Source organism: Brugia malayi (genome assembly GCF_000002995.4).
Source record: "Brugia malayi strain FR3 genome assembly, contig: Bm_v4_Chr2_contig_001, whole genome shotgun sequence".
In the NCBI taxonomy this organism is placed as follows: Eukaryota; Metazoa; Nematoda; class Chromadorea; order Rhabditida; family Onchocercidae; genus Brugia; species Brugia malayi.
Genome location: NW_025062476.1, coordinates 5,036,254 through 5,063,146, shown reverse-complemented (window position 1 = coordinate 5,063,146; position 26,893 = coordinate 5,036,254). Strand labels below are relative to the sequence as shown.

The following is a 26,893-nucleotide window of genomic DNA, read 5'->3' as shown; positions in this document are numbered from 1 at the left end:
CAAATAATTTAATTTCATATTTCAGATAACAATGTTGTTGTCAGGAGTGTGTGTGTGTATGTATGTATGTATGTATGTGTGTATGTGTGTATGTGTGTGTATGTGTGTGTTTGTGTGTGTGTGTGTGTGTGTGTGTGTGTGTGTGTGTGTGTGTGTGTGTGTGTGTGTGTGTGTGTGTCTTAAAAAATTTGCATTCAAGAATTCAAGAAATTAAAGCATCAAAAAATTATTACTTAAAATATTCATAATCATTTTTTCTATTTAAAAAGTTTAACAAAGCAATATAAAAATGTTTTTTTTTTTTCTCACATACAAACAAATCTCAATTTCCATGTCAATTTCAACCAAATTTAAGTTTTAAATTTCAGATATACATAACACTCTGTCAGTCATATACTCTCCGTAAAATGGATACTATTTTCGTTTCTTGAAAACAATCTGTCTCGGTGATAAAATATGATGTTGCAGATAAGGGAGGATTTTTGACTAGATATTGTTTGTCACGTGGGGACGGAGTGTCGAAATTGACCTTTGACATCTGTAGTTGAAGTTGACATATAATTTGTTGGTAGCATTACATATGTATTGTGTATTTTCTCTCAGCTGATTAATACTAATTGAATAAATTTTCATTATTAAGAGAACTTTTTACTTTGAAATAAAAGTATTAAGTAGATAGTAAACAGTATCAATTATCATTGTTTTATTTGATTTGTTTGACATATTCTGTAGCAATCTTTAGGCTTTAATATTGAGACTTTTTGAAAATTAATTGCGGAATTAATTCTATTGAGATGGTGCTTTCATGTTGAAGTTTATGATTATGATTTTTGCTTAAGTATTTACTCATAAAATTTAACTGAACTTTTCTTATCATTTCAATTTTTTTTTTTAATTTTTGCATTATAAAGTTTTATCTTGCAGCTTGACGTCATTTTTGAATTATAAAATTTGGTATATGGTAATTATGACGAATTTCTGATATGCTATAATTCATCATCACTTTCGTTTTTCTTTTTTGTTTCAAACATTTGACGTGACAATTGAAAAAGTTTAAGTGGTAGGTTCTTTCGTATTTTCAATTCCATCCCTCCTGACATTTGAACTTATGGGTTGTTTAGATATAGCATTTGCAGTTTTAACTGATCAAAAACGAAGATCAAAGGACGGTAGAACATTTTGTTACCCTTGGAAGATCATTTCCTATACTTTCTGCGAATTCGAGGAAAAAGACGCCAAATATGTTTGATAATAACGATAAACATCCTCCCTGCCAAATCATAGCTATTTTTTGATGCTGATCTCTCTGTTTCTCTTTCTTTCTTTATTTTTTCTCTCCCTGCGATTAGTTTCTCTGATAAACGATTGATAAAAAAAAGAAAAAAAAAAACCACATTATATATAATACTTTTAGTACGCTTTTTTTTTCAGATTTATAAGCAGTAATATGCTCTGGCTAATAGTTGTTAATCTCCTTTGTGTATTAATTGGCTACAATTTTTGGCATGCCTATCCGAGAGAGAAATCGAACGTAATGAAAAAACGACAGCATATTTTAAAACATGGTGGAAATGTAGCTTATAATAAGCAGGAATAAATAATAGCTGTTATATATAACCATCCGAATCAGTTAGTGATTTTGAAATATATCAAATTTTCACTGATTAATTGGTGATGAATTGGTTGTAGTGAAAAGATATCAGAATTGGAATTTAAGATTTGTGACTATTTATTTACTCCTATTTATTTGCACAATTTATTTTCACTTTGGATTAAAAGCTGTATCTCTTCGAAACTCAAACTTCATTTTAGTGCATTTTTAAATTGGTTTAGTAGCATTTGATTTGTTTATGAAACCCACATGTAGTTTTTAAGTGATCTTTTAATAAATATCTTTCAATTGTTAGTTGTATCATAAATTTATTTGTATGAAGCATTGAAAGCTATATATCATAGGCATGGAGCAGCTAGCTACAGAATCTTTGTAGGATTATTCTGAATTTTAAAAGATTTCGTCTGGGCATGGAGGATGAAGGAAAATAAATGAACAACTCATTTTATGGTTTTGAAATGATATATTTCATCTTAGATACTAATTGAGTTCTGTGCTTCAGCGTTTATAAAATATTAAAAGAAAAAGCTCTCTAAATAATTACATTTTCAGTTTTTTCTTTTAGATTGTTTTTTTCTCATCAGTATTACATTTCATCGTTGTAGCACTCGATAAATACCATATGAAATAGATAAGCAAATTATATTTTATAGTCATTTTTGTTTCCTGTCATTTTCATTTGTGGTAGATTTATTGACTGAAATGTTTTAAGTTGACTGTATTGTTTGTGAACTCGTTGTCTGTGTAAATTCAAAGGTTTTATGAAATTCAAGAGTTTTTTTTTTTTTTTTGAGTGATACTTAAAGAAGTTATAAAGAACTTAAAAGAAGATTTAAAAAAGTGCAATTTATTGAAATTACAGCAGGTGAAAAGTTGTAATGATTTGAAACTACTTTTGATCTTATCAAATTTTTTTCTGGATAATATATGTGGAAGTGATGAATGCTGAAAATAGCTTTCTTGAATTGCATTAAAAGTTGATTTCAGGTTATGTAATTTTTGCATTTCATTATAGCATAAATTATCATTATTAGTTGCAGTGAAATTTCTCTACAGCCTGAAAAGCAAACATATATGAGCCAAAACTCGCAATACATCGATTTCGTATTTTTCGACCCTTCCAGTATTGCCTGACACTGTGTCGTTAATCTACTGCAATGCTATTAGATGTAAATGGATGATCTAAAAAATATATTATAAGGCATGAATGCTTTGATCTAAAATACTAATATCACGAATTATTTGTTGCTTAAACAAATTTTTGGAAATTTATTTTTTGAACGGTTAAAGTCCGAAGTTATCATAATACATTTCTCTGTCAATCTACTTTATTTAAAATTGGTCTTTTGAATATTTGATGGAAATTTATATCTAAATCATTAAATATATTACATATATGTCGTTTGACTTCAAGTAATTCTGCCTTTCACGAAGGAATTTAATTGAAAATAAATTCAAAAAAAAGCAAAAAACAAATTACTGAAGTTGAGGAAAACATTGTTGTTCTGTTTGTTTGCTATTTATTATAATTATATATGACGAAAACAATGAAGTATTCATGGATATGCAAAAATTGAACTTTTGGCTTTTTCGATATTAAAGAAAAAAAAAAGAACGGAAAATGACGACGAGGTGAAATTAATGAAACTAATGCTATCGTTATTTTAATGAAATACTTTGATAGTAGAAACTTATGAACGATACTACTAGGATCAGGAATGAATTAGAAACTGTGTTGCAGATTTTAATTTAATATCATTAACATCTTGTGAAAAGTGAAAATAGACTTGGATAATTTATAAATATGGAAATAAATATGAATTTTTTGTTGTGTAAATTCATAGCAATATGTATTTATTTAAAGAAAAAATTAAAGACTATTGGAAAAATTATTTGAAAACACCAAGAAAAAAAAAAGGTTTAGAGTTGATGAATTGATTTCCGATTGAAAATTAACTCCTTCCATGCTAAGATCTGAATTTTCCAGTTTCAGATAATTCAGTATTATACAAATATAAATATTTGTAACGTATTGCAGGTGAAACGAAATAAGTTTCTACTATTCTAATACTTGAGATGAGTGAACATTCTTATTAGATTATTACATTAATTTTACTAAATTTAAACGAAGACAATTTATGAAAATAAAAATTGTGAGAAACATTATTGTCCACTTCACAAAATTCAGATTTTTTTTTTAAAAAATTAAATATTTACAAGTAGAGTAAATAAGACTTCTCAATATTTTTGAACTACTGCTATTGTAGCAAATTTGTTTGCCAATCGATCTTTGCAAAATGTTTTTATTAATTATAATTAAACATTAAATCCAAGAGAATACAAGAGGAATTAGGCTTTTTAAGCTCTTTATATTAGACAAAATCTTTCTTTTAACTTAATTTCAACTAATTTCTTCCTCTTTGTTCTCGTTCTGTTCTATTCGATTTTATCACATACATCAGGCATCATTATATTTTAAAAAAGCAATCCCGTCCTTCATAACAAGTCTATTTTACTTCAGATGTTTATACGAAAAAAAAAGGTGACACCGTAGTCCTCTTCATCTAAAAATGTTTTTGGAAATTAAATAAAATTATACCATCTAGAATTTGACCGTTCTTTTTTCTCCATTGAACAATTCATTTGTTCCTTTTCCTTCCTTTTCATTTTATTGATAAAACGAATCATTTCGTATTCTTCAGTCCCATTTTGAAATGCTTCACTTCCTAAACCTTCTGTTAGTGTTAACGATTAAGCAAATTTGTTCGTAAGTTAACTAAACAATGTGACATTATTAAATAATAAATCTTCATTGTTTCGAGTATTTCATCAAAATTTCATAAGTTTATGATTATGACCGAAAATATATCCGAAAACAAATTGAACGAGGAAGAGTTGTAAGGAAAACATGTTTAAAGGTAACTTTCTCTGGAACAATCATGCAATTATTGATGGATTTTTAAGAAAAACTGATTTTTGCACAACCAAGTCACTTAGAAAAAAAGTTTTTTTTTTTTTTGAATCTGTAGAAAATTAATCTGCAAAAAAAAAAAGAAAAATTGTTCAAAGATTAGTTTAAAATTTCTTTTTTTTTTTTTCATTTTTTTTCTTTTGATTTTTTATCATATATCTCCAGTAAGCGGAAAAAAATTGACATTAAAATTTAAAATTTGAGCTCAGTTACAACTGAAGTAAGATTTTATTAACAAACACTTATAACACAATTGTATGCTTGCACACAATCTAGAAGAGAAGTATAAACATCAAGAAAAACTATGGCACAAACCAAAAACATCAGACTTGTAACATGTAAGCAGTAATAGAAGGATATAATTCTTAAGAGGATTTCTCCTGCTGCAATTCCACTATAAATTCTTCCAGCCTTTCCTGAATATGACGAACCTGCTCTGAAATGAAGAAAATAATATAACAAATAAATCCAAATGATTAAGTACATATGAGAAAATATAGAGATAATTTAATGGAATAATAATTATTACTGTACTATTCATCTATTGGATAAATTTACGAGATGAATCTGAAAGAACTGCCTTAGAAATTGAAAGTTGTAAAATAAATACTTACTTAGTTCTTCAGCTAACTCAACACGTCTACCAGTTAGATATTCTTTTTTCTTGTCTATATCATGAGCCCATTCATCTAACACATCCTGGAAATCTGATTCTGTGATATCGCAATTTCACGCAACCAAGAAATTTCTAGTACAAAAAAAAAAAATTACTCGTTTTTTCGAAACACTTTTCTTGATATTTCTAAAAAATGGATCAAAAATTATAGTGACTTGATAAAAAAAAAGGAGTGCAAAGTTACCTTTTCAAACTGAAAAATGAATTTTGCAATTGATTACATCTTATTTTAAATTTGTATCACTAAAATATTCACCTTAATTTCTTTCTCCAATCTTCTTTGTTCCGTATTTGTAATTTGTTGTCGTAATGCATTACATGTTAAATCGATCATCTTTTGTATTCTATAAAATAGCACTACTCCCTGACAATCTACATCTGTATCATCGAAACCAAGTTTGTAGTGTGGATAGAAATCTTGACATTCTATAGCTGTCTGCAAAGTAAACAAAAAAAATGGAATTAATCTTTTAAATGACAAATACATCATGCCGAAGATCATAAACTAAGTGTATTATATTGGTGAGAAACTAATGCGAGCATAAGATAAAATTAAATATAAAAGAAAAAAAAAATATTGTATATCGATGAAAGAAGAAAAAAACATGAAATTGTGATACTTGATATTGTCGTTCCAGAAAATGTTCCCGATATATCAATTTCCATTGTTTTCGAATCAGTTCATTGCTCAATTCTTTTAAGCCTTTTGCTTCTAGATTTCTTCTTAAAATAGTCAAATCATCGTCCAACAATGATTGAATATGTTCCTAGAATAAAGAAAAAAGAAAAAATAAAATTATTCAATACAAAAATCTGTAAATATCAAAATATAGTTGGATTACTTACGGGATTTTGAATTAATAAGTTCCTCAATTCTTCCTGAATTGTACCAGCTAAACTGTTCTCAGCAGTTGGTGTTTTCCAGTAAATCCAACGTGCCCAAAATGAAGGACCATGCCATTCAGCTATCTGTTTACGAGTCTGAAAATTTTCGGATTAACAATCTTCTCTGGATAAATATATAATCAAAAAAAAATTCATTTGGCATTTTTTTTCCTTCTAATTACGCATTAATTTAAAACAAATATAGAATGGAAACAACCTCATTTAAACGATCTTGTATGGCTGATATCATAAATTCAATAGCGTTATTCCATGAACGATGATCCGGTACAACGCGATCTTCCATTGCATTCAATTGAATAACTCTCTGAAAAGAAAGATATGCAATTATCTAAATTTCGTATTTCGAACGTCCAAGCAATTTCTACTGAAATTTTTTCCTAGATCTATTAAGGACCCTTGCAAAAATACTCATTCAAATTAAAAAACATTTGGATTAATTCACAATTATGAGATCAAGTAAATAACGAAAGTTGCAAACTGATAATTACCAAATAATCTACTGCTTTGCTATCCCACTGATGCTCTCTTAAGGCAGCTTCTAGGACCGCATGCTTTAACCGATCAAATATTTCACTGTCCTCGTCTTTGCGGTGTTTCGCATCATCTTCCAATTGCTTTTTAAACAATTCCGACAGAATTTCCCATCCACTCTAAATATATTTCCATGAAATTTTTAACCACAATTTGATTTTAAATGAATAAAAAGAGATCGAAAATTACTGGAAGTTCGTATTACATTTAACAGTACATTACTATTGCATGAGTAGTATTGCATGCTATATAGTAAAGAGTAATTTACCTGTATGGATTTGATCGCTAATTCTTTATCAGCCCAATGTTTCATTTTGATATCTACCAATGTATTAAATGAACCCGCATTGTCAACAGCACTAGCGGGCATTAAAATTTGATCAAAGATATGGGGTGCTACCTGAAATCAAAAATCCATATTTGAAATTAAGTTGTTTTTTAGGTGAATCTAACATAAAGTATCTAATAACTTATGTGTAGTATGCAAAAAATGCAATTAACTATTATTTTTTTTACAAACATCAAAGTACGAATCATATCTTGTTTCGAATATGACAAAAATAACGAACCAATGTTCTCTGTATATATGCGACTTAATTTTCGATAGCAAAACTCTCCATTGCTTAACAAGTGTTTTAAAATAATTATATAACATAAACGACTCACTGCATCCCATAGCCTCTTTTTCAACAATTTTTCCCATCGTTTTGCTGGTACAAGTGATAAGTTGACTATTTCATCCAGTATTTCACCTCTTGCTTTGTCAAATAATTCATCACGATCCAATTCACGCATTCGGGGAAATTTATTCTTCCATTCAGTTTCAAGATTGAAACGTGTTGCACGAAATGCATCGGCCTATAAAATCTTAATTTTTATAGTAATAAGTCTTAAATTCTGATAGAAATAGTTATTGATTAGCATTACTTATTTAAAATATTGCTACAAAATGAATCTTGAAAGATCTGTCTTTCCAAAGAAAAATTTTTTATAGGCTAGAAGGAAATCCGCTGAAGTTATAGGAAACTCTAATGTTGAACTGTGGAGAGCCACCAAAAAATGAAAGCACTATGCCCTTAGATTCAAGTGCATGATTACATAGGAATAGGAAATAATCGAAAAAAAAAAACTAATCAGTAACAGAAGTTACTGATTAGTATTTAATTTTTAATTAGCATTTATTTGTAAATAATATAACACAAGCGCTAAGAGAATTTAAAAATTTGTTGCCTGTGATTCGATTGAGTCTTTCACCATTCTCCAGAAGCAATCTGATACAGCCAGAGACATATTTCTAGTTGTCACTTGTGAGTGCTTTAAAACACCATCTCTAAAAAGTCGATTCCAATTTTGAAACTGCGTACGAAATTCTGCAGCGAAAGTAAAAAAAAAAAAAAAAAAAAAAAAAGGTAAATGTGAAAAATCTATAATGAAAGAGAGCTATTAATCGTTAATTCGAAATTCAACTTCATTTACAAAATATGAAAAGTTGGTAGATACGGTTTTAGCTTGGTTTTTAAATAAGCGGTGAAATGCTTACTTGAAAAGTTTAGATCGAGCGAAAAATTCCTCCTCATACTTTACAATGGATTCAATGCTTTCAGTGTTCGAACCTTTACCTGTGACGACAGCATAATAGCCTAGAGCCTTCATGGGGAACAATTTGCCTTCCAGAATTTTCTTTATTCTATCAGGATTTGCAAAATTCTTTTCTGCCAAATCAACCTAGAAATAAAAGAAAGTTTTTCATACAGTTTTTCATTATAAATAATAATACTTGAACAATGGACATTTCTAGTTTAATTAAAATTAAGATGAAAAAAATCATGCACAACTGACTTTAGTCAATACCAAAATAGTTCTTTCACCGACTGGATCGACAGTGCTCACAAGATCTGTTACATTGCTACGTTCAGCATCAACGGAACCGTCTAAAATTTTACTTTTAGCAACTGAAGTTCATTTCATACTAAAAATCACTAATGAAGAGAAAAAAAAAAGATTAGGCAATTTAGAACAACACAAATACCACATATTGTAAGCTATTAAAAAATTTAAAAATTGTAGTTCATCTATGTTTTTGAACTATTTTGGAAACAAAGCTAATAGATTCAATTTGAAGTTTCACTAAATTAAAAAATGTGCCTTGTATGCATAGAATGATAGCGTTCGGATTTTCCATATATGTTTTGCACATTTTAACAATATCATCTTTCGTTTCTTTGGCCATATCAACCGTTACAGTTGATATAACACCCGGTAAGTCAACCAAAACCATTCGTGGAAGAGATGGACCTGAAGATTTCGTCGAATGTCGGTTTCGTGATCTTCATATATAATATTGATTGATATATATATCATACTGTTTAAGTTTTATGAGAAGAAATGTAATATGAAATGATAAGATACATATGCATCGAGTTTCTATTTAATCGAGGCACAGATAGGGTACTCATCAGAAAATAGAGAACTTAATTGAGTCCAAAGTAATGTATATCTACTAAATATCAAGTTGCTATTCTTGTAATGAATTATTGGAAATTTCAAACGAAATTCGAAAAGCATTTGAAGATTCTCCACATTACTAATAGACCTCTTAAATTTTATAAGAACAAAAAAGCTACCTTTGACTGTTAGTGCAATTACTTCATTTGACACCGTCTTACCGCTGGCAACTGAATTCCTCATCCTTATCTCGATTTCATTTCTCAGTTGTTTCAGCTCTGATTCTTTTGTTAGATCAAATTCACGAGTGCTGTCTTTGAAGCAAGCAATGTGATATGGCCCTTCGCTGAGGGTTACCTACAATGATTCTTCCAAATTACTAGCAATGTAAATTAAAAAAAAAAAAAAAAATATATCAAAGACACTAACGATTTGGAGTGCACTCCGAACTTCCCAAAAATTTTAAAACTAATTCCAATTACCTTCACTGGAGCTCTCGTCATCATTTCGCCTGATCCACGAGGAAATATTCGAGCTTGAGCTATCATTTCTAAGACGGATGTTTTGCCTGGAATTCTCAAATGTAAGAAACTTCCAACAGTAATTAAGACTTTTCAATAAATCTCACATTGTTCTCAGATTATTCTAAATAAAATTTTTGCGGAAAAAGTTACCGGCACTTTGATCTCCAACGACAACCACACGTGGTAAATTATCAGCTGTACTGTAGGACGAATCATATTCAGTGAGTAAATCGAGTGCTTCTGAGTACAAATCGATCAGAGATCTCTGTCATAAATTAAATTAACACTACAGAAAAATGGAAAGAATGAAAATTCTGACAAAAATTTCCGGACAGACTGATTAAGCAAACCTTCGGATGACCCTTGACATGATTTCTGTACAAACAGATTAATCAAAAGTAAACCTTCATTTTCTTCAGTCTCCGTGAAGCACCCTGATCTTTTAGCAGTAGTCTTTGTCTCAAATTTTTGTTTTCTTTCTCCAGTCTTTCGAGTTCTCGTTGATACTGACTCTGAAAAAAATTTTTATATATAGTTTTAAAAAGCAAATATATTTTAATCTATTGCTTATCAACTGGCAAACAACCATTTGACACAAGTGCATAAGATAATTCATTTCATGGACTGCAAAAAAAACCGAAAAATCCACGAAACCTGAGTTTTTAACATGTCTTCTTGCAGCTTCTGAATTCTCTCAGTTTCATTCATCTGCAAATACAAGGTGATGATGCAGCAGATCCTTTGAAAACTTGAATTTATAACAGTTTCATTTAAGATTTGCTTCAAATAAGTGTCAATGCATCTACAAAGATCACCTTCGTGTAGTCATTTTTTTCATGCTCTGATATATTTTTTTTTCTTTTGAACACGTCCGATACAGATGAGAATAGTGTTTTGGGCCCTGAAGTCCAAAAGAAAAATTGTAACATGAAAACTTTTTCAAAAGTCATCAAGAACCAAAAATCCATCAGAACTAGAAACCATAACATAGAAATGCAAACAAATAAAATAATTAGATAATTAAGTTAGGAAAAACTGAATTTATTGGAAACTTACCATCATCTTCTGCAAAATGTCGTTTAACCTCTGAAATTATAAAACATTGTATGAATTTTATCTATTCAAATATAAAAAACAGCAAAAATAAAGAGAAGTTTTGAAAGAATCAAGACTGAAGAACAAAGTAAATAAGCAAGTATTATAATTTAGCATTTAAAGCAAGGAATGGGAAAAGAAAGCAAGGCAGCTATATTCACCATTTTGAGCCATGAAATCTAGTCCGGAAAAGAAATGACCATCCTGTGGCTCCGAATCTTGAGTTCCATTTAGATCAGAATCGTCTGAAAATCAATTAATAAAGATAATAGCAGTAATTGCTACAGTAACCATCACAAAAGATCAATTTCCATATTAAAAATTATCATTACTCTTAATCTTCCGAACTCAAACCGAAGCAAAAACAACCATTATCTGTCGACAGATTACAGTGGCTATAAAATGGAATTTACATGAATGTTACTGTGTCACCCAGTCTTTTAGATAAAAATGTATATACTTTAGACAAGTGCTGAGGAAAAAAAGAAACAAAAAAGGGAGAAAGTATAGTTATTCCATAATAAAACTTGCCCGTATAGCATAACAAAGTCCGACCTTCAATAGGCTCTAATTTCCATATGTTTTGCAAACCGGCCATTCTTGTCTGTAAATTTTTCAACCATATTTGCTCGTTGGCCAACCATTTCGATTTCACATCATAATAGAAATTTTTGTATTCATTCATCCGTTTGTCATCCATTTTGATCCATTCCGGTAAAGAAAGTTCTGGCAAATTTTTCTTCCACTCCTCATATCGCTAAAGACTGATATTTGAAGAAAATTAAATACTGCACAATACTAATATTTACCGCTGATTTTTCTTGATTTGTATAATTAACTAAACGTAATTTACATAATTAACTACAGTACGTAATTTTCACTTACGTTACTAGCTGCAACGGAACCGCTAAAAACACCAGCTGCAACCCAATATCGCAATTTCAGTACTTGGCGAAGCACAAATCTTGCAAAATATCTTTCGCCTCGAAAATTTTGCCCTTGCTTAAACAGAAGTCTGAAATGTTATGTGTGTGTTTATAATCAATAAACCTTCTGAAGTAGTGGAAACAACAGGAATATTACATCAAGAACTTTAATCATCACTGTGGTTTCTCTAAACTTATAATTTTCGAATTTATCTTAGATGAAACAAGGGAACATTTTAAATTTTATACAGTTATTTGAATCTAAGTGGTGAATTTTTCGAACGCTCTTAATGAGATTTGAATGTTACAGTTCCAATCCTTTATGATTCCTAACATTATCTTCAGAAGACATTATCTACTTATTGTATTTTCAGTTTCGAAAACAACTTCATAAAAAAAAAGACAATGCTAAAGCTGATAGTTACAAAGCAATCTTTACTTTTCTATTATTCTTACTATTTTTATCTTCTTCCGTTTTTTTTTTCTCTCTCTCTCCTTCTAACTATTTTCCTCCAACACTTCCTACTTGTTTTTACCTTTTGATTTAAAAAAAAAAAAACTTGAAATAACCTTTTTTTTGCTCCAAACATAGAATATGGCCGTTTCACAGGTTGAAATATATTAATTTCTCTTCCGCTTAACACTGTCATTACTTACTTCATCCGACATTCGTAGGTAATCCTGAAGATTTCATGTTGATATCATGTTAATAGAGAGAGAAGGAGGAAGGCAGGGAGAGAGAGAGGGAGAGAGGGAGAAAGAAAGAAGGAAAGGGAATTAACTTACCGTAGACTACGACACCGCAGAGAAGATGAGATGAGCCACCCGGTCAACTAATGTCGACGTACGGAACCCATCTCGTCCGGATGAAACGTTTTCATCGCGTCTCGGTAGAATTGCAACACTGATTGGTAGTAATAGAGTGGCAGTAGTCTTTGAGGTGAGCAAGGTCGAGTTGCGGGTAGTTGGCGTGGGTGGGGCGTGAGTTAGATGTGGGATGTGGTTGGGGTGCAGGTGGTTGACGTGAGTGGGACATGTAATTGGACATGGAGTGTGGTTAGGTTGCAAGTGGTTGACGTGAGTGGAACGTGTAATTATTCATGAAATGTGGTTAGGGTGCAGGTGGTTGACTCAGTGAAACGTGGAGTGAGATTAGATTGCAGATGACTGACTGAGTAAAGCGTAAAGTTAAATGTCTGAGACTACTTCATCCTTGTTTTTTAACTGGATTTAGAAGTTTTATCTGTCGATTAGAATCATGAATCTAAATCTTTCTTCGTATTTAGGTTTTTCCAATTTTTTTTGGAGTAAGGAGGTCCAGATTTCAAAATATGGATTGTTATAGGTTCTAAATTTAACATAAATAAGGTTTTTTGCTGCCAATAAATCTAGTGCACAATTTATAAGCTGTAATATTGGAAAAGTGCATTCTGTTGACCACTGATCAATGACCAAGATAATCATTTTTATAAATGCTGTATTCAAAAGATAACTTATTTCATCCTAAAACAGAACTATTTGATCATTTCCTGATATACTGAAACCGACAACTTCTTTCTTTAATTTTTAAATAAATTATCATCACATCATTTTATTAGAGTTTTTGCGAATCAATTTTTTTTTTTTTTTTTTTGTTTATTTTGCATGGTGCACACATTGAATGCCGGTCTCACATAAGAACAGTTGATGTTTGGAATTACCAGTTGAGTCACATAACTTCATGTATGCCACTTTATCGGCTTCTTTTAGAGTGGAATTTCCATTTTATATGTAATTAATTGAGCCAATTTTGCTACTACTGTTTGTCCTCTCTCAGATGTACAATCTCGTAGCTTAAATTAAAGTAAAATATGGAATGGATTAAAAGTCTTGTGAATTTATTTTCAATAGTGGTGCAATATTTGGACTTAAATAATGAGACTTCGAAGTAATCGAAATACCGAGGAACCGTATGTGGTTTCGGGGCAGTATCTTCGCAGCTCTGTACAACCGCGAAGAGCTGAAAGAAAAAGAGCGAAAAGGATGGCACCTGTCAATCGTGATGAAAAGTCAGCAAAAAGAAAAGTGCGGGTAAGCGATTAATCCTCTGTAAATTTCTTTTTACCTGACTTTCATGGTTACAGATGTAGTCTGGGTTTCAGTAAACTAAATTTTGTCTGTTTCAATAAACTTTCTTGAAATGTTGTACATTATCATAATCAAATAGAACTAATGCTTTGTTCTCTATAAATCAACCAGGCTATTTCTGTTAAACTCAATTGTTATTCGGTCATCAGACCGTGAATAAAGATATGGCAGTAAAATTAAAGTTACTGTGCCAATATTATTTGATTATTAAATAACCGAAGATTTGAGAGTTGATGTTGAGGATTTGAGTGCACCGACAACTTCCGGCTGTAGCTCAACGGCTCTTCATCATCAGCAACAGCAACAGTCATTGCACCCTCCTGTCAACAGCGATAACAGCGCACAATTGGTTAAGCGTAAAATCAATAAATCGAGTCGGGGGAAAGCTGACAAGATACAAGAGGGCAGTGTTCAGGAAGATATCAGTTCCATTCCAGACCATATTCTGGTTAGTATTCCTCGTGGTCCTGTCAAATTCTATTTTGATTACAGTTTAATTATCAAGAAAGTAAATGAGGCGCTGATAGCCAATATTTTTCTTTTAACTGGCTAATTTTGAAAAACCGAAAATAGTTTTTCTAATGGATTGTCTATGGAAATTTTATTTTTTAAAGTTTCTCTTCATTTACTCTTTTCAGATCTCAATTTTCACGCTGTTACCAATTGTGGATCGCATAAGAATAGAACGGGTTTGCCGCCGATGGCGTCATATTGCCAAGAATTATTCATGGACAATGACAACCGAATTCTCCTACTCATCACTTATTGGTGATAAGGAATGTTCACTGCCCTGCTTGATTGAGCGTCCAGTAGTTGGCAACAAGGAAGTTCGCTTTCTTTTTATATTTGGAAAAATAAAACAATTTTTCATAATTTTCCTAATATATTTTGCTCTGTTTGACTGTAACATATGTGCGCGGATTAACTAGTAACATATTCTGCTTTCCATAATTTGACAGCCAAAGTTCGGAAGATTTTATTAGGAAAAGAATGTTGTAAGTAATTCAATTATGGAATGGGTTTTTTTTGAACTTTTTTGAGTTAATAATAATAATTCTAGATAAAGTCTTTGGCACAGCGTTGCGGTGATCACTTGCTTGAAATGGATTTACATGCATTCAGAGATACGTTAACGTATAATGTTTGCATGTGCTTCGCCGTACATTGTCCAAATTTGACTGTTCTGAATATGTATGGTATTCAGTTGACCAATTCGTCCCTCAAATCACTGGGAAGACACTGTCCAAATCTGGAAATTGTTAATTTCCATCGATGTTTTCAGGTTATTTTAAAGGAATAATTTTCAGTAAGATTGCTTTCCAGTCTCTTGGGTCTTGGAATGAGCTGAATACTAAATTTTGAGTTATGAATTTTAGTTAATATCAAGTTTTTAAATCGCACTTCTTGATTGGTTTTCAACTTAAACAGGAGAAGGAAAGCGGAATAGAATCCTAGGACGAATTCCACGATATTTTATCCTTTGTTGAAATTCCGTTTAAAATCTGTTTTCAATATAATTTTTTCAAAAAAAACGCTTAGTTTGTTGTTTTCCATAATTTCTGATATTTTTTAATGCATCTCATAACAGTGTTGATGTATTGAAATGTGTTGCGTTGTCTTTTTTCCAATAATTCCTCTTCACAATTCTCCAAAAATCATGTTTTATTTTCTTTTCAGGAAAGCGTTGTGGAACGAGGACTTACATCGTTTTTCTCTAAGTGTCAAAATTTGAGAGAGGTCGATGTAGGTGAAAATGAGCGCCTCACTGGACTGCCATCGTTTACCGTTTTGCCACGATCCATCATCAATTTGAAAATTGGTGGATGTTTTCGATTGACAGCAGCATCACTATTCGCCATAAGAGATAGGCCTGTTTTATCACTGGTTTTTGTTTATTTTTATGCCTGAGTTTTATACTTATGTAAAGTAAATAGAAGTCTTAAAATTTACTGAACCTAAAAGTTTATACTGATTTAGATGTCCGGATCTAGTAGCTCTGACGATGAATAGTGTTGATAACATATCGCCTACTCATTTGAATAGCTTTTTTGCTTCACTTCCCAAGTAAGTACTTTCTGTTCTTGTTATGTGAAGTGAATTTGAAGTACCCAAACAGCTTTTTCATTATATTTTCTATTCGATTCTGGAATGGCTCCGCATTACTCGTCAAGATCAGTTGAACTGATCGTATTTGTTATATTTTTGATTAGATTTTGATACAAATAAATGCGGATTGATTTGTTTCTTAGAACCGGTCCCAAATATTTTTTAGAAAATTTAGAAGCTTTCTTCAAATGTTATTAGTTTTAGGTTGGAGTTGCTAAAATTCGGTGAATGTTATGTTTCGCATACTCTTGGAGGAATTGAGATAAATTTCAGTCTGATGAAGAACCTGACTGAATTAACTGTTTATGACAACTTGCTAATGACAGACGAGGCAATTTTTAAATTCTTAGTTCTGTTTATTAAATTTGTAAAACGAATTTCATTAGTCTTATCAGGAAAAATTGAATACATATCATGTTGGATATAAATGCTTATGCATGAATTCTTTTCTGAAAGGTATAGATATGTAATCTATAAGTTTTATGAAATTCGTATTACTTTAATAGATTAGATTGCTTGCTTTTTATTTCTCTTTTTTACAATATTTTGAATGGATAAGTTTCAGGTTTTACGGAATACAGTAATTGGATGCAAACAATTGAAGTATGTTGACTTGAGTGGCTGTAGTCGTTTTGTGAGCAATGTTGGGCTACGTGAACTTGCAAAACTTCCGTACCTGAGTCACTTAAATTTATCTTATATGAGAGTTGTTGATGACCAGACGATCCGAATAATCGCAGAAAAGAGCACTTTGCAAGTAAGTAATGTTTATATTATTTCTTATACCATCTAGCAAAAATCATATAACCGACATAGGCCATATATGATAATTTGTTGTCAATTTTGTGATCGAAGTAATACTGACAATATTGTCATTGTGTTCTCTGTGAATGTTACATATAGCATGAGGTCAATGTTTGATATGTAAATGCAGATTGTTATTATACTCTTATTTTTTTTATAGACTGTTCTCCTGCATCGATGTGACGAGATATCCGATGAAGCAGTCAAAATGCTGTTGAAACACTGTCCGGTTAGTTTGCACAGTTTTAGTTTTAGAAGTAGAGATTCTCTTTAGCATGCAGTCGATTTACAAAATAATTCCGGAAAAAAGTGAAATAACTACATTTGGATGTTCATCTCATGCATCAAAAATCCTAATATTTAAACTAGGAATTAATTTGGTTCATAAATAGCATTGGTTTATTTTGATGAAGAAAACTTGGAAAAAATTGTTCTCTCTTCACATTTTATTATACTATTATATATATATATATATATATACATATATATATCTTCCAAAATATTTGTATTGCTAATGTTATTAATTAAGAAAGGATACTCATATCCTACTCATAGCCTCACTGAATTATTCACTAACTTCTCTATTGATTCCTAACAGTTTTTTAGTTCTTAACTGCGCTTGATATTTCATTCTGTCCAAAAGTTACTGATGAATCAATGGAAGGGATGATCAGCTATGTATCAAAACGACAAGAAAGAGAGGTATTTCCATTCTTATTGTTTAAAGTTTGATGAGAAGCAGAACTTAATTTATAACGAAAATAATTGCTAAAAAACTTTTAAATTCTTTGTTTGCTTGTTTGACATTGTCAAAATTCAACTGCTTTTCGTTTATCTTCTTTTTCTTGAGCTCTTTACTCTTTCATAAGGTTTAATGAATTTTTTTTACATCTTATTTCGAACTGATCCTTTGATCTTTCGATACTTGAAACTTCAGCATTCATACTTTATGGTGAAATACTTTAGATCTTTTTATTTAGTGATTAGTTTTTTAAATATTAGTTATATGCGATGAAATGTAAGTTTTGTTGTTTCACAGTCAATTAAAAAACATCTAAATTCATGAATATAAATATGATAACAATAAAAATAGTTGCTCTATAGGCACTGTTGCCAACGTCAAGCAGAGGACAAACAACACCGTTGACGGAAGTGGTGACGAAGATGAGACGGCATGAACGAAGTTTACAGGCTTTGATGGATGCCGATTTTGAACGTCATCTGATGCGCTTCGAGAACTTTCGCTATCGTTTCGGGAATACATCGGATTATTCAACTAATCCGTTATATGATATCCGTCATATGGGACGTTATAAACCAAATCCAGATGGCTTCACTGAACTGCATGTCTGGACTGCCCATAGCAGCATAACTCGACCATATCCAAGGACACATCCATTACTGAAAGTAGATGATCACGACTCGATTGCAGAGCAAAGCTCATCCATTTTTGAATTCAGTGTTGTGATTAGAATAAATTAGTTTTTGCTCTGTTTTCTCAATTGAAGTCATTTAATTAATTTGATTTGTTGTCCTTTTAGGATGGTTCAGGGCTATTGTGACTACAGGATTCGTTTTTCTTCCTGATTTTTAGTACCTGATCAGGGAATATTGCTGATATTATTGGATGTGGATCTTTACCTTAATTTCCAATCGATATTTCTATGAGCAATTAGCTTTTTTTTTTTCTTTTTTATGGTGTATTTTTTCTTAAATCTTCGCACGAGCAGTGCTTTCTGCTTTGTTGCTCTTTACAATTTTTGCTTCTGATTTGGATGAATGTGTATTTTCTGTAACCTGCTTTCATGTTTTCTTTGGTAATGTTTAATGAATTCTCTATATCTTATTTCGAATTGAGTCTTTTGGTAATTGAAATTTCAGCACTCATACTTTATAATAAAGTACTTTACACTTTTTTTTTTAGAGAATAGGGATTAATATTTTAAATATAGGTGATAAAAAGAAAGTAAGCACCTAAATGATTTTGTACTGCTACCAATATTCATTGAAACGATGCAGCTAAATTTTATACCGATGATATATATAGGAACTGACTTTTTTTGCTGTTTTAAAGTTGCTTACCTCAGTTTTTGGTTTTGTTAGTTTCTTTGGCTTTTAATTTATTACCGATGTAAGCAAAACGTCATTGCTTTTTTCCATTCATTCATTTTTTTTTACTTATATATACATGTATATTATTGCGAATCGAACATTTGTTATGTATTTATACCGTGATTCGACTAAAAATTTCTGCAATTTGAAATATAATAAATTCTGCCAAAACTTCATAAAAATTGATTGCTAGCATGTTTTTTATTGTTTTGTATGTTATTATTGATACGTTACGGGATGGATTTAAAATGTTTTCATTTTGCACATAGCTGCAGTCTGCGATGGATGATGTATAAACTGGTAGGAAAGTGCATCTTGAGTTTAATTGCAATTAATTTGTACTGCTTTTAGTAGCTCATGATAATATCCCGTAAATTTTAGTGAAGCATGCAGATCTGGTTCAAATGTAAAAGTTTTTTATGAATTTTGTCATTATTAATTGATATAACTTAAGCGAACTGTAGCATGACATTTTTATATGTTATTTTATATGCTGTTTCTTATTATGATTTTAATTCATAATTATTGTTTAATCACAAATAAACATATGTACAATGGAGCAACCTGTAAGTGTCCAAAAAATGAGTTATGTAACTATCTCAAAAATTGTTTTTCTTATGAAAATCCAAAGTGTTACATTACGTAGAATGATATAAGTTTAACGGTGATTCATTATTTGAATAAATGATTTATCACATTTGTGAAACATGGGCAATATATTAGAAGTAAGTTTTTGCAATAAAAGCATCACATGGTTCAGCAGATACTTGAAAGTATTAGGTATTAAATGTAAAATCTGCAATAAAGCGATGTTTTGCATAACTAATACACTTAGAATGATGCATTTAGAGACTAATGTTCAAAAAGCAAATAGTTGATTTGCTCTTATTTGTTCTACATCCCGAAATTTGCTCCTATTCGTTCTACATTTCAGAATGTTGATTAGTCGTAATGAGCTATTGTTTCCGGTGGATGACGAAAGTTCATCGAGTGATACTGAAGATAATGATGGGAATGTTAAAGAGAAGATAACATTGAGGAATGCAGTGAAATTTCGTTGTTCTTCTGATACTGAGGTTACTTTTCAGTGAAATTTTTGGTGATCAAACATGTTAATTATAAAGAAATGGATCAAAAAAGGAGAGAACTTTTCATCTTATTCCATCATGTTACTGTTATTCTGTAGTAAGTTTGCTTCTAAAGGAAATTTGAATGAAATTTGAACTGAATTGAAGGTATTGTTAAATTGGATGTATATTCGAAATGTTTTTTATTTTTGCTAATAAATAATGCTGATTTTACTTTATCAGCTGTTTATTTTTATAATGAAAATTTCTGTGGTTCCCACTCGTTTAAGTCAATATAAATTTAGTTTGGGGTGTTACATCCTTATTGAAAATTTAATGTTCCAAAACAGAACAAATCCTGTTGGAAAGACTTAAATTCACGTCTATATTCAGGACTTGTATTTCAGGAAACTGGAACAGATGATTTATTTGTTCTGGATACCGATGGTATTAGTAATATCAATACAAACATTGTTAAAAAGCCACTCTTTTCAACAAAATACAATGAGGCAAATAACAAAGTACCGATTACTGATTCAATTTTGGATGAGACAACAAAAGAGGTATGTAAATCAATCTAAAGTTCTTCAGGTTTGGATAAGGCACATGCAGAGTTCTGGTATGACTCCTGATCCTTAGTCTCAGATATTTTAGAGAGAATCATGCAATGAAGAATTACGGTTTTGATTGTCGAATCATCAAAAATGTCATCAAAAAAGCTAAATCCGCTTAGTTAAAAGCAGTTGTTATCGCCATGAAATTTTTGTTTTTTTTTTTTCTTTTTTTTCAGCTACTATCAAAAAGCATCATTAAACCTGGGTTTGAAAAATACCTCGGTGAAGCACATGTACCGATATCTTGGCGAGCACTGAAGAGACAAAGAAAGGTATTATGACCTCTAATATTATCTAATCCAGGAATTATCTCTGTCAATGTTATGCTTAAAGTTTTAAACAATCCTAGTGTTTTAGATGCATCGAGAGCGTACGAAAGGTGATGCCTGGTATAACCTCCCAGCAAGTGAAATGACCGAAGAAAGGGAGCGTGATTTGGAAATTATTCAAATGAGAAATTCTCTAGATTCGAAAGCTCATTACAGAAAGAATGATCGTTCCGTGTTACCAAAATATTTCCAGGTTAGTTTTTGAAGTACAAATTCAAAGTCATATTAATAGAATATGACTTTGAATTGTGAAATGTGAAATGACCGAAGGAAGCGTGATTTGGAAAAAAAGAATTTTCAGTTTCTGATGCTTTCAAGTTTTTTCGTTTATCTTTTATTTTTACCAAAAAGCGAAACATTAAATTTCTGGTTGATCACTTAGTTTGTAGATCACTGATATATTACGATTTAATTTTACTTAGATTATATTTTATATTATACTTAGATTTATTGTATTGTACTTAGATTATAATTATACTTAGATTTAATTATATTTAGTTTTCACATAACAGCAAGACTTTCGAATTAGATGCTTAAGCTGGTTCTTATAAAATTTTATTTGATATACAAGAGAAAAAATAAATTGCTTGATAATGCTAAATCTTAATATTTCCACTATTGATAGATATTCGTTATGTCTTCATAAGGATGTGTTTATGCATAAAAATTATTTTAGGTTGGCACTATCATTGAAACAAAAGCAGATTTCTATTCATCTCGCGTGCCAAAGAAGCAGCGTAAGAGGACAATTGTTGAAGAACTTCTGGCAGACACCGATTTACAAACTAAGCAGCGTAAGAAATATCAGGAAATAAAAGCTCGAGAAGCAATTACAAAACGTGGAGCCTTTCAACGTTCTTCATATCCGAAAAGACGGAAATTCAAACGGAATGCCAAAGTTTAACTTGTTGTTCTTTGCCTTTTCTCCAGGTTCTTAGTAATTGATTTTTAAACATTTATTATGTTTGTGCGTGATATAAGAAAGAAGACAAAGTACCGATAAGTTTAATTGTGAATTTATTCTTACTTTTGGTATGTTTGTTTAATTGCAACTTATTGAAAGCTAAATTCATGTGTAAATTTGTGAAAAATCAGGAAAAAACTATTACCTGTTTAAATAATTAATCAGCCATTGAAATTTGAAGTTTTTGAAACCTTGTTGCAAGTTGGCAAGAAAAAAAAAAAACTTGTGGAAATAGTAGTTATGATTCTAAGTTTTTCTAACTTCGTAGTGACATTCCAGAACAAGCTCATCTCATCAAGTCACTGATTCTTTTAATAGGGAGTAAGTAAATACTTTTACCAAAACATACTTTTATTAAGCATATAAGACAACTTTCCAGTCCTGTTTAAATTCATTAAAGTTTGAAATTTTTAAATCGATAAATTTAAGGAATTACTTTTATCAAGCATTTAAATTTTGCAGCAAGATGCTTTAATTTCATGCCAGTCTTTTCAGTCAGATATTTTTGTTGTCTTAATTATGCATTAAAATTCAATTCGAAGAGAATGGTCAAATTTGCATCCACGGTGATTCAAATAATGCAAATAAAAGACGCTAAAATCATCATTGCTCTATGATCAAGTAATGGCAGGTTGCTTAGTTAGAAAAAATGAATTACAAAATTTACTTAAGCGAAAGTATGTGTTTTAATTATTGCATTTAAAAGTAATGGTGAAAAATTCAACCTAATTCCTCATTTGCATCAATAAAATAACAGATAAGCGTTTATTTTTAGATAAAATAAGCATTTATTATAATAATATAGATCACTATTTTACAATAATAATTACAAATGCACAAAATAGACGCGTATGTACGCATTGATCACAGTATGAGTTTGCGTAATCTATTTAATAAAAGCAACATATTTTTTAATTAATTAGTTAATAATTCAATAGTAATAACTTGTTTAACTTGTTCAATAGTAATCGATAGTAATAACATATAAATGCTTTTACTTTACAGATGAATAAAAACATTTATTCCCAATCGTTTGAGAAAATTCATAAAGACAACCATTACAAACTATTAACCAAAATTATGACAAATTCAGTGATAGCGAATGATACATTTGTAATTTCTTTACAAATTCCATCTAATTTATATCAACCTAGATGATCAGGAATTTTCTTAATGTTTCTGAAAAACTATACACTAAATCAGTCGGCTTCAATCATTAAAATTTTTGACAATAATTATAAGCAGTAATATGTATTTCAAAACTTATGTGTATGTTATTTAAAGAGTTTCGCAAGTAAAAAAAAAGTCATTAATTCTTGGCTTAATAATTCTGAAGATTTGGATATTCCTAGTTGCTCGTTTTCTTTTTTCGTTTTTAAATGCGAGAGACGAAATTCCCTTCCTTTTTTTCCCTTTTTTAATTAGTTATGTTAATAGTAAATGAACTTAAAAAAAATCGTAATTAGGTAAAAATAGTATTAAATATTTTGACATGAATTAGTTTAACAATCCGTCATATCAGATAGGTCACTAGTTCAGGACAGAAGTCAGCCAATTCGGAAATATTTGAATGACCGACTTTGTTGCTATAAAATGACATTCTGTTTACTTTATTTTCACACAGTCCGTTATTGCTAAGATTGTCATTTATCAGTAATTTTAATTTTTAATTTGAGAAATAGAGGCATTGCTAGCTCCGTTTAAATTTCATAAACAGGAACTGTTACTTCCGTCTAAACTCTGTAAACATCAAATTTTTGCTGCATTCTTCACATTTATCCTATTAATTTCTCTTTCAATATTCATTGACATGTTTTGATTTTTTTGAAAAACTCAAATAAGAAGCGCTTGTTCACTTTTTTTCGGTTTACTATAATTGAATATCGTTCAAATTAATCTGCTATTTTGCGCACTTTTTGTGAGTTATTTATTCCATTTACTGGTTTTTTCCCTCTTTTTTTGAATTTTTAGTATTTTAATATTTTATTATTTTTATATGATTTGAATTTGGATGGGTCAAAGTTCACGCTACTGTATTTCCTTTATAATTGATATGATTTGGCAAATAACTGTTTAAGCAAAATATTTTGCTTAATTTAGCCTATTTTATTTCAAACATGCATGCGTATAAATTCAATAGTTTGCTGATTGGACAAAGGAGTGGACATATGATAGATATTTTGAAAATTTCACAGGAATCGAAAATACTCTTTTTGCATGTAGCAATCACATAAAGATTGTTGAAGAAAAAAACTTCACCTCATAACACTATCAAATGTGACAACAATAATATACATCAAATTAATCTAATCTTAATGAAGTATTTAATAAAATAAAATAAAGTGATTTTTCAATCAGGAAATCATTTTAAAATGATAAACTTATTGAGCAATTAACCGCAATAATTAAACTGTACCTATCAATTGATAATATTTTCGATTCAACTGAAAATTGAAAAAATTATTTAACGACGACATTATTGCTCGATATTTTCTTGTAAGTTCTCAAATGGTTGTTGTGATCTAGCCTGAAGTGATCCTCGTAATCTCGGTTGACGTGGCCGCCGTGTTCTAGGTTGAGCTGATCCACGTGCTCTCGTCGGAAATGATTGCTGTGATCTCGCCCGAAATGGTTGCTGCGATCTTGCCCGAAGTGATTGCTGTGATCTCTCCTGAAGCGGTTGCCGTGACCTCGCTTGGTATGATTGCTGTGACCTCTCTTCAAGTGGTTGTTGTGACCTCTCTCGAAGTGACAACCACTCCTGTAATGGTTCTAGTTCCCTTTCCTGTGAAGGTTCCTGTAGTATCTCTTGCAGATCTCTGTCAATTTCTAAAAAATATTCAATAGTTTACTTTTTTGATTTTTCTTTTTTTAATAATTTTCCGAGAAGTTGTAATATTATCTTTTTAAATTGAATTAAACTTAAAATTTGTTATGATGAGAAGTAAACAAATATTAGATTCAAAAAAATATTATATTCCCAGCTATTAAGATTGATTGATTATGTTCAAATTAAAGTTTTAAGTTAGTGCAGTTAAATTCAACAAAATGATCTGCAAAAGTAATTATAATAAGTCCAATCGTTCAAATTTGTAAAATCAAATATATTTTTAAAAAAAAAAGTTCAAATCAAATATATTTATCAAAATCCTTTTAAAAAATTAAATAAGCTTTTGATATGTGAAAATTTTGCTATTAATTATTGTTGGTAAATAACCAAAAATGATAGCCATAAATAAACTTGATCAATATTTTCATTTATTTTTTGTTTTTTACTCATTTATTTACTTTTCACTTATTTTTTATTTTTTGATTTCTTATTTTCTTGTAAATATTTGATATTACAGCTTTGCTATAAAAACCAAAAAAAAAAAATTATTTGTGGAACATATTATATTTTTTAAAAGGGTTTTACTCGTATATTAATGCTGTATTTTAAATCATTTAAATTTATCGATTAAAATTATATAAAACAAAAAAAAAAAAACAGAAAAAAAAATAAAAGAAACCTGAAGGAAGTTCTGTATCAACAAATAATGGTTCACTTCGTAACAGCAATTCACTTAATGTTATATTACGTTTTAACATCAAAATATCCTGAAAATGAAAGAAAAAATGAAGAAATATTTCTTGATTCTTTATTAATTAATTCTTTTATAATTATATTATTTAATAGCTTTTTAATTTTCTATTAAAATTAATTAATTAATCATATTTCATCATTTTAATTATAAAATATATATTTTTTGATTTTAAATCACCAAAAAAGATTTGTAATTTTAATCGAATATTATTTGAAGAACTTTTTACTATTTTTTATTAAAAATATTCATATTTAGTACCTACCTCATCAGATACTATTTCTAATTTTCTTGGCTTATTTTTTCTTCGTGCTGATCCTGAACGACTTATTGGCTAAAATATTTGCTAAAATATTATTCGAAACAAAGAAGAAATTAAATATGAATTAATAAAATTTATGTTTGTTGACAAATAATTCTTTCGAAATGTTTGTTGATAAATACTTTTTCCCTCTCATACTGTTCAAATATCTGATAAATAACTATCTATTTTCTGATTAATAATAGCAAAAAACTTCCAACATTAAAATATCTTTCTTCATTATTTAAATTAATTGTGTTTTATTTCCAATTAGCATTTATGATAAGTATAACTAAACATATGCATATTGATATAAATATTAAAATAGATTGTCAGTATAAATTTATCACTTATTTGTTAGTTTGTAAAATTTGGCAAATTTAAATTTTTTGTGCTTTAAATTAAATAATATACCGGGGAAAGTCGCGAAGGTCCAGGCTGTGGTTCAGGATCTATCAAAGGAGGCTCCTCAGTTGCCTTCTCCACTTTTTCAGGCGGTCCTGGTGATGGCTCAGTTTGTCTCTTGTTAGGTTTCCTTGGTAATAATCTTCTCCACATAATTTGATTACTCACTTAAAATGTATTTGAAAATTATATGTTACAAAAGTGAAAAAAAGAAATTAAATAATAAAAATTTAGAATAAAACAATAATTCATTATAATTTATAAATAATTATTTCTAATTAAAGCTCGAAAAAAAAAGAAAAATTGGCAAAAATTTGATATTTTAATTACTAAAATAAATTTATGACAGAAAAAAAGAAAAGAAAAGAAAAGAAAGGCAAATTTTCGAGAATACTAACATAACTATTATGCTTCTCTGAAAGTTTTTTTTGTTGTTGCAACAAGAATAATCAGGAAAAGATCTATATTTGTTCTATGATCAACCAATAAATTTGCATATACAACCTTTTTTTATCTTTAAAACTTGGAAATAATGGAGAGATGGGAGGGAGGGAGAGAGAGAGAAAGGGATATATATTACAAGCTTTGAAGATCAATACTGCAAAAAATACTGATTGATCCAAAATTTTAGGTAATGCAATCTGAGATATATTAAAATGTTTCATTCTACATTGATCTGTTCTTATATTTACGATTTCTGTTTTCCTTTTTTTTTTATTTTGATAATTATAATTAAAATGTTAGCAACCATTTTGTAAATTGCAATATTTTTCTAAATCGTTTTTCTTTTTTTTCTA

At 29.8% G+C, this 26,893-nt stretch overlaps 4 protein-coding genes across 4 annotated transcripts; 2 read left to right on the top strand and 2 right to left on the bottom strand.

The window, feature by feature from the left end:
• Window positions 1-4,948: 4,948 nt before the first annotated feature.
• On the bottom strand, window positions 4,949-12,336 carry Bma-eat-3 (Uncharacterized protein; the record flags this gene model as incomplete). The annotated part of the gene is made up of 24 exons (XM_043078473.1): window positions 4,949-5,019; window positions 5,198-5,282; window positions 5,516-5,695; window positions 5,880-6,026; window positions 6,106-6,240; window positions 6,362-6,469; window positions 6,654-6,815; window positions 6,965-7,096; window positions 7,363-7,554; window positions 7,927-8,026; window positions 8,237-8,421; window positions 8,536-8,627; window positions 8,842-8,991; window positions 9,321-9,498; window positions 9,624-9,709; window positions 9,816-9,930; window positions 10,070-10,177; window positions 10,320-10,373; window positions 10,481-10,566; window positions 10,722-10,751; window positions 10,922-11,005; window positions 11,316-11,517; window positions 11,646-11,775; window positions 12,257-12,336. The coding sequence occupies 24 exons, from the start codon at window positions 12,334-12,336 to the stop codon at window positions 4,949-4,951; spliced, it is 2,892 nt and encodes a 963-aa protein (XP_042934407.1).
• Window positions 12,337-13,600: 1,264 nt separating this feature from the next.
• On the top strand, window positions 13,601-18,205 carry Bm9745 (F-box domain containing protein; the record flags this gene model as incomplete). Its single annotated transcript, XM_001895835.2, has 11 exons — window positions 13,601-13,756; window positions 14,055-14,261; window positions 14,452-14,640; window positions 14,874-15,095; window positions 15,491-15,681; window positions 15,791-15,877; window positions 16,124-16,250; window positions 16,485-16,676; window positions 16,884-16,952; window positions 17,330-17,425; window positions 17,828-18,205. The coding sequence occupies 11 exons, from the start codon at window positions 13,601-13,603 to the stop codon at window positions 18,203-18,205; spliced, it is 1,914 nt and encodes a 637-aa protein (XP_001895870.2).
• A 1,565-nt stretch (window positions 18,206-19,770) lies between these two features.
• Bm6698 (conserved hypothetical protein,hypothetical protein) lies at window positions 19,771-21,749 on the top strand (the record flags this gene model as incomplete). The annotated part of the gene is made up of 5 exons (XM_001895833.2): window positions 19,771-19,911; window positions 20,310-20,465; window positions 20,693-20,788; window positions 20,874-21,038; window positions 21,522-21,749. 5 exons carry the CDS (start codon window positions 19,771-19,773, stop codon window positions 21,747-21,749), a joined length of 786 nt encoding a protein of 261 aa, XP_001895868.1.
• A 2,536-nt stretch (window positions 21,750-24,285) lies between these two features.
• On the bottom strand, window positions 24,286-26,249 carry Bm9746 (C hordein, putative; the record flags this gene model as incomplete). The annotated part of the gene is made up of 4 exons (XM_043078472.1): window positions 24,286-24,638; window positions 25,319-25,406; window positions 25,656-25,724; window positions 26,106-26,249. 4 exons carry the CDS (start codon window positions 26,247-26,249, stop codon window positions 24,286-24,288), a joined length of 654 nt encoding a protein of 217 aa, XP_042934406.1.
• Between the last annotated feature and the right edge of the window lie 644 nt (window positions 26,250-26,893).